At 37.2% G+C, this 20900-nt stretch overlaps 1 protein-coding gene across 3 annotated transcripts in view; it reads right to left on the reverse strand.

Annotated features, from left to right (window-relative positions):
* CCDC91 (coiled-coil domain containing 91) overlaps nt 1–20900 on the reverse strand; it is a 197386-nt gene that overhangs the window by 55642 nt on the left and 120844 nt on the right. Inside the window, exon 11 of one of the 3 annotated variants that reach the window (XM_012732901.1) lies at nt 10373–10725. The exons of the other annotated variants lie outside the window; for them this stretch is intronic. Coding sequence (XP_012588355.1) covers nt 10693–10725 — 33 coding nt within the window. The 3' untranslated portion in view covers nt 10373–10692. Of the gene's footprint in view, nt 1–10372; nt 10726–20900 lie in introns of those variants that run through there. 3 annotated transcript variants of the gene reach the window in all.

Here is a 20900-nt window from a genome sequence, read left to right on the forward strand (position 1 = left end):
CCATCATACAATAATCAAGTGTGGTCTGAGTGGTAAGATTTACAGCTAGTTTGGTCCTTCTGCCAGGTTAAGATGTTGAGAGCTGGACACCAAGTCTAAGAAGTAAAAATTCCGCCCTGTGTGCTAATATTTGAAATGAAAAATGAAGGGAGAAAAAATGTCCTCTCCATCTGAAATATTAACTTAGGTATCCAAGATTTTTCAAAATTTCAGATAAAGAGAAAGGTTAGAGTTCCAAAGAATATAAAGCTTCTCAAAAAATAGTACTGTTTTCTTCTGATGCAGCCTCTCTTAGGCTGGAATGCACGCCATGCAGAGCAGCTTCCCTAACTTCAGCTGTCTATGTAGGGCCCTTTTGTTTGGACAGGCAACTAGTAAGCAAATATCTTCACATTTCTCAGGAGTATTTCCTTCATTTTCTTGTTCTTTAGGACTCCTCGTAGTGTATGTTTTCATTTAGCTTTTCCCAATTAATTTTAGATGTTTATGTAACCCAGAAAATATGAAATTAGTTTTCTATTCTGAATATATCTAGTGTAGAAAATTTTTAAGTACAGAAAAGTATGAGAGTAAAACAATACACACAGAAAATACATGTAGAATTTATTAGTATGTTCTTTGGTTAACATTTTGGAGATGGTTGAAGTGTTTACCTGCTCAGTCTTTACCTTTGAGGATCCTGCTTCCCTCTTTTTGAGCTGACAAAGAACCATTTACTAACAAAAACTTTCCTTTATTTTTCCCCTCCTTGGTTGGATGACAGTGAGGGTTGTGAAATCATCCTGAAATCCTGGTCAATAAACAAATCCTTTTGACTGTGATATAAAAGTAAACTTTAAGTCTTCCCTTTCAAACCAGACCAAATTCTGAACTAACTCGAGACCATTACTGGTTTTTATGTGCTTGTAGGCAAGTACCTGTATCTCTCTGATGTTTTGTTGATTTGCGTGAAAGAACGACATTGTCCCGATGAGTCAGGAGAACTAAATAAAACATATACCTCACAAGCAATTAAGACTGGCACCAATGAATGTATTCAAATAGGCAAACCTTAAAGGGTATTTCCAGAATATTTAGTTATGTCCACACAAGTAGCTGAGGTAAAGAGTTTGGAGGGAAAAACATCTAATTTATGTTTTGCTTTTTTGTTAAAATCAGTAACATATTTCATCATCTTACATATTTTTAGCTTCTATGAATATATATAAGAAATTATATTCAAATTATTGGATTTACTGTGGAAGTGTATATGTGTGTGTGTGTGTGTGTGTATTTTTTAAACAACAACTGAAATCACTGTACTATTACAATTAAATAGACTATGATGGTGGCATATGGAACTGAAAGCTTGTAGGACATTTTCTGTGGAATTTAAACATTTCTCCTTATTAAAAGTATTACTATGTTGGCCCTCCCTGGTGGCACAGCGGGTTAAAGCACAGCACTAAAAAGCTAAAGCCACTTAGCATGAGCTGGATCCCTGTCCCGGAGGTGACCCATATGGCGCAGCAGACCTTTCCTGACCTCCCCACTATTCCCCTCAGCAGTGTACTTTGTCCATCTGCTTGTTCTGCTCCCCACTCTGTCTCTGGTACACCTTCTCACCACCCCTGCACCTCTGGCCAGTACCCCTTTCTTTATGCATAAATAAATTTTTAAAAATGTTATTATGCTTTTTAATACCTATTAAATAGCCTATACAGTAATCACAAGATCAAGAACATAATGATTTATGGTTGCCTCTGGTAATTAAATATTTTAACTACAGCTAATTTACAGGGAATAAATCTCAGCAATCAACACAATTCTGGTCTGTGGATTGTAAACAGGCATACCCAACTTTTTCTGGAGCAACTGTATGTCTTATTTTTTGTTTGTCTGGTTTGTGCACATTATTGAATTACCTATTATAGACAAAGTGGCATGTGGAAATGTACCTCAGAAAATTGTCTGTGTAAATTATATTTTTTATTAAAATTTTGATTCATCTACTTAGATTGTTCCCATATATTACCTCTTATAAACAGTATGGCAATAAACATAGGAATACAGGTTTCCTTTTGAATTAAATGTTTTTTGTATCCTTGGGTAGATTCCTAGGAATGAAATTGCTGGGTAATATGATAGACCCATTAGTAGTTTAAGGACCCTCCACATACTTTCCAAAGTAGCTGGACCATCTTACATTCCCACCAGCAGTGGAAAAGGGCTCCTTTATTTCCACATTCTTGCCAGCATTTGTTGTTTTCATTTTTTTAATGCTGGAGTAGGTATCTCACTGTGGTTTTGATTTGCATTTCCCTGATAACCAGTGAAGCTGAACTTTTTTTCATATGTGCATTGACCTTCTTTACAGAAGTGTCTTTTTATTTCTTTTGCCCAATTTTTAAACTGGGTTGTTTGCTTTTGTTATCTGTACAACTCTGATGTATCAGTCCCTTATCTGTCATATGTTGTATATTTTCTCCCTTATCTGTTATATGGTGTATATTTTCTCCCATTCATTGTCTCTTTTGCTGTACAGAAGCTTTTTAGTAGTAGTAGTAGTCCCAGTTGATGTAGTCCCAGTTGTTAATTTTTCCCTTTGTTTTCCTTGCTTCTGGAGAAGAATCTTCAAAAATGTTTGAGGTTTCTGTCATACTGTTTTGTCAATGTTTTCTTCTATATATTTTTGTAGTGCTAGGTCTTACATTCAAGTCTTTTGTCCATTTTGAGTTGATTTTTATATATGGTATGAGATAAGTCTAGTTTCATTTTCTCACATGTTGCAGTCCAGTTAGTCTAGTTTTCCCAACACCATCTATCGAAGATGCTTTCCTTGTTCTAATGTATATTCTTTGTCCCATTGTTGTAGATTAGTTGACCAGAAATGTGTCGTTTTACTTCTGGGTTTTCAATTTTATTCCATTTTTCTATGTACCTGTTTTTGTTCCAGTACCATGCTGTTTTTATTGTAATAGCTTTGTAGTATTGTTTGAGGTCAGGGAGTGTATTGCCTCCATTCTTCTTTGGCTGTTTTTTTTTTTTTTTTTTTTGCTTCTTCGTATTTGTGTGTGTGTGTGCGTTTCATTTAAATTTCATCAATATTTATTATATTTCCTTGAAGAATGTCATTGAGATTATTATTGGAATTGCAATGAATCTGTAAATTGTTTTTGGTAGGATGGTCATTTTCCTATAGACATTTTTCATGCCCTTTGTTAGGTTTATTCCCAAGTTAGTTTCAGGGGGTACAGTTTTAAGTAGGATGGTTTTCTTAATTTCTTCTTCTTAAGACTGTTTAGATATAGGAAGACTACTGATTTTTGTGTAATGCCTTTGTAACCTGCTATTTTACTGAACTAGTTTATTGTTTTAATTAGTTTCTCTGGATTTTTTTAGGATTCACTCTATATATTACTTTATTGTCAATATATAATGATAGTTTCACTTCTTTCCCTATTTGTATTACTTTTATGTTTTTCTCTTACCTACCTAATTGCCCTAACTAGGGCTTATAGTACTATATTGAAAGGCAGTGATAAGAGCGGATATCCTTGTCTTGTTCCAGATCTTAAGGTTTTCAGTTTCTCATCATGACAAATGTTAGTTGTGAGTCATATACAGCCTTTATTATGTTAAAATATACCCCTTTTATCCCAAGTATTTTTTAAATTTATGTGTGTGTATACATACATATATGTGTGTGTGTGTGTGTGTATCCATATTACATCATTGTTCATTTTTGAACAACATATACTTACATGCTTATTCCTTTCAGGTATAATACTTATAAAATTCCCACCACCAATTCACCTGTGAACCACCCCTATAATCTCTTGTACTCTTCTGTCCTGTTTTGATTTCTCCCCGCACCCTGTAGAATGTCTGATTTATAGTTGCCTGCTAATTTAAAAAAAAAAAAATTCCCGATTCCTTATTTGGTTCCCCTATATTCCTCCTGTCAGTGAAACCATTGTTTTTGTTTTGTTTTGTTTTTCCCCTTCTGGCTTATTTTACTGGCTAAGTGAGATATATATAACAACATAACCTAGTATCTTTTATCCCACCTTTTTTGATGGTCTTCACCGTAAATGGAAGTAGGGCTTTATCAAATGCTTTTTCAGCATCAATTAATATGATCATATGGTTTTTATTTATCTTATTATTGATGTGTGATTTTTAGATGTTGAGCCATCCTTGTATCCCTGGGATAAATCACAATTGGTTGTGGTGTATAATCCCTCATATGCATTGTTGGATTCAGTTTGCTAAGATTTTATTGAGGATTTTTGCATCTGTTCATTAGGGAAATTGGTCTATCATTCTTTTTTGTGTGTGTTTGGTGTTTGTATTATTGTAATGTTGGCCTTGTAAAATGAATTTGGTAATTTTCCTTTCTCAATTTTTAGAAAATGTTTTTGTAAAACAGGTGTTAGTTCATCTTTGAATGCTTGGTTGAACTCATTTTTGAAAGCATCTGTCCCTGGGTTTTTATTTTGGGGGAGGGTTTTGATTACTGTTTAAATTCCATTGCTTATAATATGTTTAAGTTTTCTATTTCTTCTTTGTTCAGCTTTGGGTGACTGTATAGTTCTAAGAATTTGTCTACTTCATCTAAATTGTTGACCTTGTTTTCATATAAATCTTCATAGTAATCTCTATCCTCTGGATTTCCACTGTGTCTGCTGTAATTTCTCCTCTTCATTGATAATCCTATTTATCTGGGTTTTCTCCCTTGTGTCTAGTTTTTATTGAGCTAACGTTGGTTTCCAACAGCATATATTACTTAGAGGTCTAAGTTCACACCTCTTCAGATATGCTGCCAGACTACATGAACGTGTAGTGTTTCTATGTAAGTGAAGTCAAGTTGCCTGTGAAACACCAGTTAAACAGATGAAGTGAGACTTACATTGCTATGCAAATCAATGAGCTCATGTGGCAGTTCCAGCAGTGTTTTCAGATGCTGAGGCAGTATCTGAAATCTGCACTATGGAATTGAGAAGCTTCACCCAACCTTGCATTAGAAATGATGACACTGTACTGAAATGCCAGCTAAGTGGAAAATTGATTCTGTAGATATTTATGAAACAATGAACATGCTGGATTAAACTCATGCTCACCTGGTTCCACTAATGATATATGTTGAATTTCATTACAATTAATGAGTATTTGCAACCATTTGTGAGGTTAAGAATACCCAACTTGCAACCACAGTTAAACAGAATGTTATCGTCATTAAAGACTTCTGCTCATCTCATCAGTAGATCTTTTTTATAAAATACTATATTCTGAATTTTACCAAGAAGTTGTGTTTTTCCCCCTTATGTTAGCACCTGATATAATATTCTCTGTTTAGAGAATAAAGAACCCAGAACAAATAAAGCACTGTCTTGCGCATCTTGCCAATCTTATTTAGGTCACAGGTCTGCAAGTTGGCAGGTTTCTTCCATGCATCTATGAGCAGCTGCTGGGCCAGCCATGTTTGCTCTAGCCAGAACAGCCTAAAGATGGACAGCACATTTTCTCCTGCCCATGGTCTTCTATTCAGGAATTTTCATATGAGGCTTGGAAAGGAAAAATTAAGGCCTTTAAGACATGGACTCATAAATTTTATGACATAATAAAAATTCTCAAACTCATTTTTAATTGTCCAGATATCCTCTCAGTATGTTGAAAGGTATCAGACATTGTGGTGTTTATCTCCCTGGAGGTGTCTCCAAGCTAGATGGGTCACTCCCTTAACCTGCTACTTAGCTGTCTATTGTGGGCTCTCCCTCAGATGTGTTTCTGAGGATTTGCTCCATCTCCCTTGAATCCTGTCTCCAGCCTTCTAGATACCAGAGGATTTCTCTTTCCTAGTTTACGTCTTTGTTTTGTGAGAGCTACCTCTTCCTCCCAAGATCCCTGAGACAATCTAAAAAGGAAATAAAAATTATATCTCCTTTTATCTGAAAAGTGCCTTCATTCTACTTAATATTTAATTTTGTTTGACTAAGAATGAACTTCTAGAAGTCTGATTTTATTCTGATTCTTAGTCATTTGCTCATTTTCCCCCTTCTGTGATATTTTTATGCCTTTTTTACCCTTGTTTTTAGTGATTTTTGTGATAAACCTTACAGGCCTATCCAGAAATCCATACCCTACAATTGAGAAATTCATGTTCTTCAATTCTGGGAGGTTTACTTTCATTATAAAAATAATGAAATAAACCCTGCCTTCTATTTATTCTGTTTATTCTTAAAATCCTGATATAGCTAATGAACCTCAGGATCTGATTGCCTCTCTGGCCTTTTCATTCCTTTTTTTCTATTTCCTTGCATTTTGACACCCTTTTTTTTCTGGAAGACTTCTACAATTTCTGCTTTCTGGGGAGAAAATTTTTACTATGTTTTACATTTCTAATCTTTTCCCACTTAAAATATAGTATCCTCTTCCTGTTTGTGCAAAAATGTTCTTTTAACTCTGAATAGATGAAGGATATTTTAGCTTTGTATACCTAGGGAGACCATTTTATTCTCTACTGTCAAGAGAGGTGATGTGTCCATACTTACCAGTGTACATATTAGAGCACAGAAATGCTGAGTAACATCTCTGAGCTTACAGTGGCTTATGGACCATGATCTTAACAGCAGAGTAATCTGGCTGGGTGATTTCCTCAGGGCAATTTCTGATAACATTATACTTAAGTCTTTTAACTTGGGCTGCCTAGATTCCTCCCAAAGGAACCTTCCAATTACCTGTTTGTCCGCATTCAGAGAGCTGGGATGGGGAAAATGGTCAAGGTTTTGCATTAAAGAGCATAAGCCTTTTCACCCTGGTCTCCTCCAAACACTTTTCCTATAGTACCACCCCTTCCTATAGTACCAACTCATCATGAACACCTCGCCATCCCTTTCAGTGTGCATGATGAGTTCTGGTCCAGAGACTATTTTCTTTTCCAGGAAAAAAAAAAAAAAAAGCCCAATTTTCTGCCAGGATTGGAAAAGATGAAAATGGAGCTAACTGCTTATTGTCCTTATTCCCACTTCTAAGGTATCTGTGTCACCAACTAGCAAGCCTTCTGCAGCTTCTGAAGGGTATATTGGTCTTTTTGGCTGTCTCGCCCTTAGAATAGGATTCTGTTTCACTAGTTTTATTTGCAAGTGGGGTTTAGGATGGAGTTGGTAAATTCTATCTACTCTTTCTAGACTACATGTGTCAGAAAAACATATTATTAAATTTGTGCTTTGAAAAAAAATTTTAAGTTCACAGGAATCTTGCACAAGTACTCCTTAGTATGGCTTCTCATACTGTCAACATATTCTAGATTTTTTAGTTACCAAATTAACATCACTAAAGAATATGAAGACTTAATTAGTATTTAACCAGTTTTTCTACTGGTATCTTTTTTCTGTTCCAGCCTTAATCGAGCCTCAAACTGCATTCACACATCACCTCTCATTAGTTTCCTCTCATCTGTAATTGTTACAGGGCAACCCAATGTGAACTGGGTTGCCTGTCTGTGGGTCCTCACCAGTGCATTTAACATTCAGCTATACTGCAGGCATACACAAAAAGGTCAAGAATGGGTTTATTTACAAAGGGAAAGAAAAAGGAACAACCCAGGGAAAGAGAGAGAGAGAGAGATACAAGATAACTAGACCATCCTTCCAGCTCCTCTGACCTGGAACCCCAACAGCACACTGAAAGCTCATTAAGAGCCAAACAAAAAGCCACAAGGCCAAGGGGGAGAGAGAGAGCCCAACATGTCTCCCTTATATATATCTCCCAAAATCTCAAAGTGGTTGCTTAGCTCTGCCCTTGGGTCCTTGCAGTCCTCCTTTTGGTGTTGCTGGGTGTTGAAGTTTCAGTGACTGGAGTAGGGGGTGGAGTCCACAAAACCTGTATCTGCAGAGTTCATTCAGGACATCCTTTCCCCCTAACATAATGATTTGTCACTCCTTATTATGACACTTTAGGAGGGTATTCTTTAAAAAATTTGTACTCTTTGTTTGACTTAAAAAAAATAGAATCTTGTTTATGCAAAATGTTCTTTTAGCTCTGAGTAAATGAAGTATATCTTGGCTTTTTATTCATAGTAAAAATGATACACCTCAGAAAGTACATGTTTGTGTCAGTTTTTTAACTGAGGTAATGCTGGTTTCCTTCTGTGCTCTCAGACTTGCACAGGGCCAGAGCACTTCTCCCGTGGATAGCAGGTTGTGCCAACAGCGCAAGGATTATGACTAATACCATTCAAGGTATTCAGGGAACCTGAGTTCCAGAGGGCAAAAATAGTGGGGAAAAAAGCTCAAGAAATTTCCTAAATATTTTAATATTAATATTTAATATATTTTGAAATTATATCCCCCCAAGGTCAAAGAATCCCTCCATAATAATTTTTTTCTACTAGTAAAACAAGAAGTTATTTAGAATTCTATTTTATACAAATGTCACTCTGTCTTTGTTCATCTTTCCAGTCTTAAGGCAATAAATGACTGTAAGATTGAATGAATTTCATAGGTAATCAACCTTTTTTTTCATTTTCTAAAGTAAGTATTTTAACAATGACTGCATTTTTTCCTTTGTGCCTAAAATTATGTACATACTTTAAATGAACAGCTCAACATGTAGCTAAAAGTGTCTATTCTCTCAGGTGATAGATCATCTCTATTATGATTTCTATCTCCATAGAGTAGTTCCGTCTGCTCTTAAAGATCATAAAAATGGAATTAGCTTTTGTGGCAAATTTTTTGTTCAACATCATCTTGGAGAATCATCTTTATGGTAGCATATATTGTTAGTCTTTTAGTATTCTGGTGCAATGCTCCATTGTGTGAATATACCATGACTTAACCATTCATTCCGCTATTGATGGATATTTGGAATATTTCCATTTGGTATTATTATGAATAAAGTATCTTTAATCATTCTTCACACATCTTTTAGTAAAAAGCAGCATTAATTTCTGTTGCATGCACACATAATATGAAAATGGTGTGAGTATCAGTGTATTTATTATGTGTTCGGCTGCTTTGTAGATACGTGCACATCCTTCCAGTGAATGAGTGACACATCTGCTCCTACCATTGACCCCTATCTGGTGGCGGATATGGTTACAAAAACCTGAAGAGATAGGTATCTTTAAATTATATGCAGTGTTTTAAATCAGTGTTACCTCAGTTAAAAAAAAAAAGTAAAAATACAAAAAAAGAAAAAAATTGAGAATAAAATCTAATAAAGTCTAATCAATTCATCATTTATATGAACACCCACAACAACAAACGAGACATAAGGCTGTGCCAGCACATCTATGTGGGGTGGGCATATTTGCAGCTCTGTGACTTAAATTTACTTCTCACAGTGATGAAGATAGATTGCTGACTCTTTGTACATGTTGCTTTGTCAAGTGCCCTTATTGCCAATTGTGTTGTTTATTTAAAAACTAAGCCCTTCAGGGTTGTCTATGAAAGCCTTAACTTATTACAGGAACTAACCTCCAACCTCTACTTCCCCAAAATGTCTGTTCAGCTGTTCATTTGGTTTTGGATTTGAAGAGTGTTCCTTCTGCATATGCAGGGTAGGAGTGGCTAGGCATGGGGAGAGCTGAACACCAGCTTCTGTTGCTCTGTGTGTGTTCCAAACATCTACCCTTGAACCAGCTTGTACTCTGCCTTTGGTCTTTTGCCCTTAAGAATGACATTTGCTGCTTGAACTTTGACTTCTCATGCTGCCCTATGCAAAATGTTTTTAAAAGTTTAAAGCTCACCTGAATGATTCCGTTTCCTCAATCCCTGCAGTGCCTCCAAGAACCTGTTTCCTGGACATTCACTTGCCTACACAGTTGCTTTTGGTGACAGGATGACTCTCCTACATGCTGCACTATGATAGCACAGCAAGAGTGCCATTCATTAAGTTTTGAATTATCTGATTTCTAGAAATACTTTGGTTCTGTAAAAAGTGTAGCTGATCATATTTTTGTATCTCATCTTATTCCTTATGAAATATTTCATAAATTCATAAATATTTCATAAACATAAAATATTAAGCTTCAAATTATGTGTATTCTGGTATGTTTGTGCCTTTCGTCACTGTGGTATTTTGCTCTCCTTTCACTCGAAAATTGTATGAGGGTGGAACAATTTTACAAAGATTTAGAATAAATTTTCATCATGTGGCAGAACCACTGAAACTGAAACTTGTGGAATAGATGTTCACCTGTCTACCTGCTAGTCCTCATTCACACCTGGATTAATTAGATGAGTAAAGTGCAAAGAGAGAAAAAACAAAAATGTTCTGCTTTTCATCAATGTGGACAGAATGTGTTGAGTGAACATTATTAGCCAAAAAATGATTAGGCACACAAAACTTGCCAATTTTATAAAATTTCTTTTGCTTTATTCATGTTATGTAGGACACTAAAAATGGTACTTTTTTGGTTGGTTGTTGCAGATACATGCTAACAAATTATACTTTATAGAATGTAATTTTATCAGTTACAAAATGTTATGGTTTAAAGATATGTTTGATGTCATATCCTATTTCCAATCACCAGGCTGAATCTCTTCTCTCCAAAATGTTTGCGCTTCTTGCCCATTTCATTTGGGCTAAACTGCCTTCTCATTTCAAATCACATATTCTGGCAGCTTCTCAGAGTCTGTGGCACTCTGGGCTCTCTTTTGTGCCTCCAGGATGCTGATTTGATCTTCCACAAGGTATATTTAGCCCACGTCACTCTGTGCCAGCAGAGTCTGACATTCTCCCCTGACAAGATTAAATGTGAATATTTTTATTTAACTTCAGTGTTCTCATATTTGCTGAAGCGTATCAGTACCATTTGTTTTATACTCCTTTCCAAGAATATTTTCAATTTCAGCCTACCTACCATTCACTATTATGCTTATTCCCTCACTGTTTTCAAATGTCTCAATTAGCTGTTCTCCATCATATCTCACTCTGCATTTGACAATTTGTGGATGTGATGTATCCCCTAATTCATTCCAAAATCTTTGAAGACAGCAGTATTCATGTTTTGTATTCTGTAGAAATGACCACTTTGTCACATGTGGTCAGTTTGCAGTTCGCAGCTGCTTGGTTATGCCATGCTCTTGTTTTGGTATGATTCCCACATCTTCCTCCTCTGGCAGCCCACTCTTCCACCTGCACAGCTCCATTTAAGTGTCTCCATCTCTAGGGGTTCAATGAATTGCCCTAGACCATCCTGGCAGGGCAGGAGAGACTCCATAACCCTCCTGTGTGCTCACACAGCATGCTGGGATTTATCCTCAATGCCCTCTATAGCTCAGCACTGTAATAAACACTTTATTGACTCATCTTACCAAAGTGAGATCTTTTGTGAAATCAGGGATCACATTTACTATAGTTCATATTTTTTTTTTAATTTTTTTTTAATTTTTTATTTTTTTTAAGATTTATTTATTTATACATACAGAACTGGGGTACAGGCCAGAGGCTCGGGGCGGTGAGAGGCTTCACCAGAGACAGAGTGGGGAGCAGAACAGGCAGATCGACGAAGTACACTGCTGAGGGGAGCAGCGGGTGGGTCAGGAGAGGTCTGCCACACCATGTGGTCACCTCCGGGGCAGGTGGGAATCGAACTCATGCGGAAGTGGCTTTAGCTTCTCAGTGCAGTGCTTTAACCCGCTGCGCCACCAGGGAGGGCCTACAGTTCATATTTTTAATGATAGACTTTATAGTATTTTGTACAGATACTGGAATCCAGCTTTAATGAATAAATACATTGTTTCCCCAATTCACAAAAAAACTACTTGAGGGTAGGGAGTGGAACTTAGTTTCTTGTGATCCTAGATTCTTAGTTTCTCACCTGCCCGGTGAGCCCACCCTAGGCTAAAGCCCCTGCTTTCTCAGTTGATGACTCTCTTGCGTTCTCAGTAATTTCATGGAATTTTGTAGGCCAAAAAAACCCTACTTGTTCCATTTGTTGATTAATAGGCTCATTAAGAAACAAATGTGCATGTAACTTTATGTTTTAAAAATTAGTACTACTTCTAACTTAGCAGTCATTTAAAAAGATACATCATACAGCAGTTCTGATGATGAGATTATGTACATACAAGGCATGTAACTTCTCAAATCCAGGCATAAGATTAAAGAGCCCTGTCATTTCCTGTTCCACTTGGTATTTCCTTGGCACTTTTTTTTTTTTTTTTAATCAGCGCAACCCCCAGCAATTTCCATACAGAAATGTAAGGCAATTTAGTATTGATCAGTTAGTAGTTTGCCTGGCTCCCAGGAGACCTTGAGTTTCTCTGTAGTCCTCTAATCTTAAACTACCCACAGTATCTTTATGGGTTTACTGCCACAGCCTAGGACACTCTCACACTTTGATTCAATGTGGGAACTCCAGCTTCAGGTAATCAGAGTCAACATTACTCATTGATGTCACTGTGCAAAGGTATAATGCTAGGAGTTAAAACTATACAGTAATTTAGGTGCTGGAAATAATAAGGGCTAGCAACAGCCAAGCTACCACTCCACCAAGGTATTCAATGAGCATGTGCTGGGTTAAACCTCATTGTGGTACTTCCATCTAAAGATTCTATGACATGGCAGAATTCTGTGAAAAGCAGCAGTCAAACAAAATATAATATAAAAATCTATTAAAAATATAAAAGCAATGATATTCAGAGTGTAGAGTTGTAGGACAGTTACATGTATTTCCTTTTAGTCCTCAGAACCTTTTTGAGAGGATGGTACACCCTCAGATTTAAGGCAGTCATTTTGTTAGAGGGAAAAGATGTGCTGAATGAACTCTGTAGATACAGGTTTTGTCAACTCCACCCTGTACTCCAGTCATTGAAGCTACAACTCCACCTCCTACTCCAGTCTCTGAAACTACAACTCCCAGAAATACCAAAGGGAGGATTGTGAGGATTCGAGGGCAGAGCTAAGCAACCATTTTGAGATTTTGGGGCTATTGAGAGCCCATGTTGAGCTCTCTCGCTTTTACTCCCCTGGCCTCATGGGTGGTTGCTTGGCTCTTGTGAGCTTTCAGTCAGCAGAACTGGTAGGATGTTCTAGTTAACTTTCTCTCTCTCTTTCTCTCTCTCTCTCTCTTTGTTATTCCTTTTCTTTCCCCTTTGTAAAATAAAACTATTATTGACCTTTTTTGTGTGTGCCTGCAGTACAGTTGAATCTTAAGTACGCTGATGAGGACCCACAGACAGCCAACTCAGTTCATATTACAGTACCCTTTAACAATTTAACAATGTTACAGGTGTTAACATTGGTTTATAACTGTCCATAGTTTAACTTTTAACTATTTTAAAATTCAATGGTATTTACTGTGAACGTTAAACAAATAACAAAGGCAGATGTACGGAGTAGGGAACTGCTTTGAAGTGCTCATGACACAGGATAGCAATAAGGGCCCTGGAGCAGAGGGTACTAGAAATACTCTTCTCAATAAACAAATCCTTCCCTCTCCCACCCAGCCCTTCTCTGCAATCCTGGGAAGGAAGTTAATAGTGACTTGATAGCTTTACAATGTATCCTCTCAATAGAACCTGACTAGGTAATGTTTTATCAACAGATAACCTGAGAGGTAACAAAGGAAGCTTCTTGGATTTAAAAAAGTTGAATTATTAATAGTGAGTTTTGCAAGTCAGGAAAGCAATGACATTCTAGTTTGCAGGCCCAGAATGAAGAAAAGCCCTGTTCATAAAGTAACGTGGCCTGCCCTCCAGCGGGTGGGGCTAAACTCATGGCATGAGAGGCGGAGTGGCAGAAGATGTGTTAGCAAGGCAGGAGCCAGTCACGGAAACACTGCAGTTCACGCCTGGTAGCCTCAGTGTTCTCCTATCATTGTGAGAAGCGCCTAAGAATCTACGTAAAAAGTCAAGGTGAGCAAAGAGAACTCTAAGTTAAGGGTAGCAGGTAGGAAATATTCATTTAACAGGGAAGATTTTATGTAAAAAGATATGAAAAAGGGTTGGGGGAGAGAAGTGTTTAGGAGAAACTAGCTCTCTGGCCTGGTAACATGGTAGATCCTTATCTCACAGATGAAGGATGGAAATAGACCAGTGGAATGTTCCTAGAGATGAGAACATAACCTGATGAAGCCCAAGTACTATATTCTGACAGAAAGGTATGTCAGATTTCACCTGTATCTAACTAGGTCACAACTGAAATACTATAAAGAAAACAACTAATAAAATGAAATAAGTTAATATGGAAAAATGATTTCAGTGTTGTGAAATTATCTGGCTTGCTAGGCTAAAATAGAAATGCCATTTCCTTTCATGAAAAAGGGTCAGGTGGCTATGCTAACTTTCGTAAAGAAAATTTAACCACTGATTGTAATGTTTGTGGCTTCTGGGGAAAACATAACCCCAAATTACGGCGGCTGTGGTTATAAACTTTAATGAACGACTTCCAACGTCAGAGATAGTTTGTCGGTGTGCACTGGAGTCCTTTTACAGGACTTTGCTACAACAGCAAAATTAATGACGCATCTTTTTTTGCCCACTTTGGTGTCAATAACAAATGTAATTTCCTTTCTTTAACAAAGATTTTTAAGGGAAAGAGTAATATGGAAATAAACCAGTCACACACTTTATTCTTAATAACTAAGTAAAAAAAGTACAGATCTCTAGTCAGCATTATTAACTTCGTCTTCACTTATGACCAAGGCCAAACAAAATCCTCTCTCAAGTAACTTCTGAGAAATACCATGGAAAAGTTTTGGATAGTGTGAATAATGCTTCAGTGCACATAGTGGAGTATGTATCTTTTGGAATTACTGTTTTCATGGTTTTTGGCAGATACCTAGCAATAGAATTGCAGATCATATGGTATTTTTATTTTTTAAGTTTCTGAGGACTCTCCACACTGTTTTCCAGAGGCAGTGGCAAGTTATATTCCCATCAAGGTTTGAGTTCCTTTTCCTCCACACCCTGCCAAAACTTGTTTCCAGACATTTGGATAAGGCCATTCTCACAACATGAGGTGATATTGTGATTTGATTTGCATTTCCTTAATAACGGATGTTGAACATTTTTTCATGTGCCTTCTGGCCATCTGTATGCTATTCAGGTCTTCTGCTCATTATTGGATTGATTTTTTTTTCTGTTTTTATAACTACTTTATATATATACTTTTGGATACTTATTTTTCATTGCATGTAAGATGTGCAAACATCTTCTTCCATCTAGCAGATTATCTTCTGGGTTGGATGTACAATCTTGTATGAATGTTCAACATCTACTGAGAAGACCTATGATTTCTGTCCTTTCATTTGTTGATATAGTTTATCACTCTGATTGTTCGGTGCATGCTGAACCCTATTTGTACCTCAAGAATCAATCCTAATAGACCATAATTTGTGACTCTTTTAATGTACTGTTGATTTCAGTCTGTTAGTATCTTGCTGAACACTGTTTTGTATCATGAGAAATAGTGATTAAAGTCTTTTTTTTTTAAGTTTGAAAAGTATAAGTATTGATTCTTACTTGAATATTTACTAGAATTCAGTAGTGAAAACATCTGGTCCTGGACTTGTTATGAGAGGGTTTTGAATAATACTGTTTGAATTTCTTTACTCAGGATGAGTCTAAGAATTTCTATTGTTTCCTGATTCTTGGAATGTGATATGTTTCCAAGAATGTGTCCATTTTTCAAGACTCTTCCACTTGTTCAAAGTATTCACTTACAATCCTTTGTGTTCTGATAGTATGTTTTAATTTTGCTCTTCTTTATTATAGTTTCTCTTCATGAGTCAGCCCCTCCTCAGAGGTTATATGGCCTTCAGCAAATCTCTCTCTGAAACAGGGGATAATGACTGTCTTCTTCATGAAGTGACCATGAGGACACAATGAGATCAAATATATAAAACAATTAGAAAACTGCCTCTGATCCTCAGGACTGAATTAATGATCGACAATATTTTCATAATTATTGCCACTACCTCCACCACCACTGTTATTATTTTACTATCATCTGCAGCCAAACCTGAAGAAAAACTTCCACAAAAATAGTTTTAGTAATAGCCTAAAATATTTGTTTAGATTAACTAAATGAAACACAGAAATATTATTTTCCTTATTGTTGTAAGCAATAATTGGGCAAATTTTGTAATGTCGAATATTTCAGAGATTTTACTAAGAGGACATTAATTATAAATCTGAAACTCAGAATTGAAATTCTCAAGACTTTGAGCAAGCCACTAATGACCCAGGGGAAAAGTTTATAAATTAAATATCTGAGCTTGCACCTTACGTAATTTTGGATCATTAACCTCATGGACTTTTTCTTTTTAACAAATCAATCTAAAACTTCATTGCTTTTTCCAACTTGCCTTTTAAGGGAAATAAGATTAATGATTTGAGAATTTGGGATGAGGTTTTACAAATTCATCTTTCTGAAAGAATCCTCTTCAGGTATACTTATCTACTGTCTTCTACATGCATATTTCTTACAGTTGGCATTTTACATCTAGCTTAATCTTTATTTTTAACCAGCAGCTTGGTTAACTTTACCTTGGGAGTTTAAAAAAACACTAAATATGATCTCTCCTTGCAGTAATATCACTTAAGATTAAGAATTAGTGTTTCTTACAATTTCTTGCAGTAATCAAAAAGTAATGTTACATCATTTACAGACCAGTTTCATTTTTATCCCACTGGGTCACATAGGATTTTTAGGAAAATGGAAAACAAGAAGAAACACACAGAGAGAGCCAGATGAGGGACATCAGGCCCTTACAGAGACATACTAGTCATGTTGCATGTGGTGCCACTGGCTGTGTTGATGGCAAGAACATGGTAATCTATTACCATGTAAATGGCAACAGGGATCCCAATCTAAATTCTATTTTATAGTGTCACAGTTTGAAGGCTTAGAAATGTTACATTATGTCTGTAATTAGCTTCCTTCTTGACTAGTTTAAAATACTCACACATACATTTTACCTGATCGATCCCATACCCAGTAGGAATTTAAATATTTTTATCTATACTTGGTAAGTCCATCTGTTGTGACAGTGCCTCATAAAAGAACTGATACATTATATAGACTGAAAATTTGTGTTGATGGCTGTGTGTTACAGAAGACATGGGAAAATGACCACCCCAGGGCCTCTCCATAATATTGGACATTTTACTATTGCCTCCCAAGAAAATAAGTATGATTGAGACACTTGAATCAGACATGCGCTATTGGAGAAGTATAACTATGAGATCAGAGGGCCTTTTCCTCCTGTACAGCAGGGAGGGAAGCCCATGTGTACCTGGTACCCGCAGCCCTGAGGGCAGTGAGGCTAGGATGGTTACAGTAGCTCCTCAGGCATTTCAACTGCTAGTTTCTGAACAGCACACACACCTTATATCACAAAGGTTTGTACATCTTGAGAAATGGTCTCTCTCTGTTCTTCTATCTATGGTAGCAGATTAAAGTTTTTGCCAGTTAAATCCAACAGTTTCTACTGACTACTTTTGTTTTGCCTGCATATGAACATACCTTCTGGTTTATAATTTTTACTGTTGGTAGAAACTGGGCATTTTAAATGATGTGGCATAGTAGCCACTCTAGAGTAATCAATTCTCCTCCTTCTTCCCCAGGAATTCTTACTATTCTTTCTTTGTTGGGAAACTTTTCTGGACTAATCCATCTTTGTATTTGTCATGGGCAGCCACTGAGGTCTCTGCTAGGTTAACTCAGTGGTCAGCTCATGACTGGACTGTTTCCTTAACCACCTTTAGCCAGTGAGTGTTGCAGCCTTTGTGGAGGCTTGTTGGGTACACCAATGCTGACAGTGTACACAGCTCAACTTTTTTTGCCTAGAAACAGCAGAGGACAACTGCCAAAGGTGAGGGAGGAAGGCCTCGGAGACCTTCTAAGTCTTTACAGGGCATGTGCAGGTGTGATCTTCAGCAACTCCAGGAGTATTTTGAAAGTGAGAGCTTTTCAGAGCCAGATGTCTTGTTAGGTTTTGGCCTGTCTCCTTGTTGTCCCAACTGGTATTTATGTTCCTGGCAAATGAAAGGTTAGACTGTTACCACTACGGTTTCTTACAAATATCTTGGGAACAGGGCTTTTCTCACTGACTGGACTGTAAGTCAGATCAGAAGTCAAGCTCCGCAAATGGAGACTTTCCAATGAACTGCCACCCAGGCCAAAGTTGGAGTACATATATGAAGAGGGCTTTCCTTGGTGCTCTGAAGCTGGCCTGCTCTCCCAGGCTGCCACGTGGCTACTTTTCACAGTTGCCTGGTTCTGAGGCTGTGTGTTTTTAGAGCTATGGTGGTGCTGCAGAGAAGGGGATGGGAATGAAGCAGTTAATGTTCTACCAGACTTGCAGCTCTAACTGAATCTGCATGATTACTCTTGAATAAAGGTTCCTTGGGATAAAGCCTTTGGTAAGTATTGAGAGTGCTGGAAAAAGTTGACTTTGGCTATTTTGCTAGTCTGTTCATTGCCCTTATGGAGAAGTTGACTTGCAGAGGCCCTCAGTCTCCCATTCTAAAAGTTTATCAAAGACTGTCAATGTTTCTGCAATTTTTCTACCTGAACTTCGTTTTAGTATAAAAAATCCAGAAGGAAATGAGCAATCATTTATAACTATTTTCAATCTTTTCTGGGTTAATCATTAAGATACTTTTGGGAATCTAATAAAAACTAAGGACTGTTTTTTCAAAATCAGAAGCATACGTGCAGTTTTGCATAATTTTAATTAGGTCACAGGCTATCTAACCCTAATTTGCTGAGATAACTTGTCCTCTCTAACTTGTAACTTCATCTTTTCAGCTTTGTAAATTACAGATATTTTTTGGTCTGTGTTCTGTTGGTCCATTTGTACCCAAAACAGTGCTGCACATATTAACTATGTCATCGAGCTCCCAGAGCACCCTTCCTGGCAACCCTGTTTATATGTTTGTTTGCTCTCTCTTCCTCTCTGACATAGCTTCATTTTTCTTCATGACATTGATCGATCACTACTTCAGATTTCATTAAACATTTAAGTTTACTGTCACAACAAACATGGGGGTTCAGGCGTTCTTTTGAGTCAATGTTTTTGTGTCCTTTGGGTATACACCCAGGAGTGGGATTGCTGGGTCGGTCATATGGAAGCTCTATTGTCAGCCTTTTGAGAAACCTTCACACAGCCTTCCATGTGGTTGTGCTAGTCTGCATTCCGACCAGCAGTGTAAGAGAGTTGATTTTTCTCCACATTCTCGCCAACATTTGTTGCTATTTGTTTTAAGATGTGCCCCACTGGTGTGAGGTGTTATCTCATTGTGGTTTTAATTTTCATCTCCCTTATTACAAGTATTGTTGAACATTTTTTCATATGCTTGCTGGCCAGCTGAATTTCTTCTTGGAGAAGTGTATAGCTCTTCTGCCCATTTTTATTGCAGCTCTACTGACAATAGGGAAGATGTGGAATCAACCCAAAGGCCCAAAAACTGGAAGATGAGATTAAAAAGAGGTGGTACATATCCACAATGGAACATTACTCAGCAACCAAAAAAGATAAACTCATGCCTTTTGCAGCAACATGTATGGAGCTGGAAGCGATCATATTTAGTGAAATAAGCCAGAAAGGAAAAAGAAAAACACCGATGGTTTCACTCATAGCAGGAGTGTAAGGGGTCAGGGGGAAAAAGAAAAAGAGAAATGTAATAGAGTGAAAATGAAAACAATGAACAGCTTTAACCCAGAGACTTTTTATGGGGATGAAAGGGGGAATGGGATTGGAACTGGGGTGGGAAGAGTTCTGTGGTGATGGCACACTGATGAACTGGTGATGGGAAGCCCATGGGGGTTACAACTGAGATGAAAAAATGTACAAAATGAAGAACAATGTAAAAACTATACTTATATTTTATTTATATAGAAAATAGTTTTCTGGGGCCCTCTCTGGTGGCGCAGCAGGTTAAAACACAGCACTAAGAAGCTAAAGCCACTTCAGCATGAGTTTGATCCCCTCCTGCCCTGGAGGTGACATGGCGCGGAAGACCTCTCCTGACCCACCCGCTGCTCCCCTCAGCAGTGTACTTCGTTGATCTGCCTGTTCTGCACCCCGCTCTGTCTATGGTGAAGCCTCTCACCACCTCTGAGCCTCTGGCCTGTACTCCAGTTCCGTATGCACAAATAAATAAATCTTTAAAAAAAAAATAGTTTTCTATCAGTCTACTGCATAAGGCAGAACTTTTCCCCCCTGCTGTTGTACCCCAGAAATAACTGTAGTCCCCAGAGCAGGCATCTTTTCAATATACTCAGACATACCAAAGAGCAGGTCTGACCACGGCATTTTGTGACACCTAAGCTCATCTCAATTTGTCAGTTTTCTAGAACAAGACTGTTAAGCTTTCAAGAGACTAAATGGAATGACAACAGGGGATGTGTAAATGAAAACAGTGAGCTGTTTAAGGATGATCCGGAATATACATGTTAACCTTAAGCTCGAAAACCTGAGAGGGATCTTGGTGGTATTATCTCTGCTATAGGTGTTCTCTAGAGGCAACTGCATATGTACATACACTCACACACAATGTATCAAATACTGTAACTTTTCTTGTAAAAGAATGCTTTTTAAAATTCAGTAGAATTTTAAATATATATATACTTTTCCATGTGGATAGTGCTTACTTGTTGATTAATTCACATCTTCATGAAGCTACAGCAGCATCCTGTGTTTACAAAAAATTCCAAGTAAACTCCAAATCAATATTTAACCATGTAATTCCACCAAATGAAGGACAAACCCTTATATAATAAATGTGAATATATGTCAATCTAACACATTACAGAAAGAATAAAAAAAACTCTACAATGGTATGTTTTTATGAAAAATTGGTAGCTAAAGTATTCTTGAGAATAGACTTAAATGATAGCGTCTCGGGACCCTCCTGGTGGCGCAGCGGGTTAAAGCACTGCACTGGGAATCTAAAGCCGCTTCT

Source organism: Condylura cristata, unplaced genomic scaffold (genome assembly GCF_000260355.1).
Source record: "Condylura cristata isolate star-nosed mole 26May11 unplaced genomic scaffold, ConCri1.0 scaffold00036, whole genome shotgun sequence".
Lineage (NCBI taxonomy): Eukaryota > Metazoa > Chordata > Mammalia > Eulipotyphla > Talpidae > Condylura > Condylura cristata.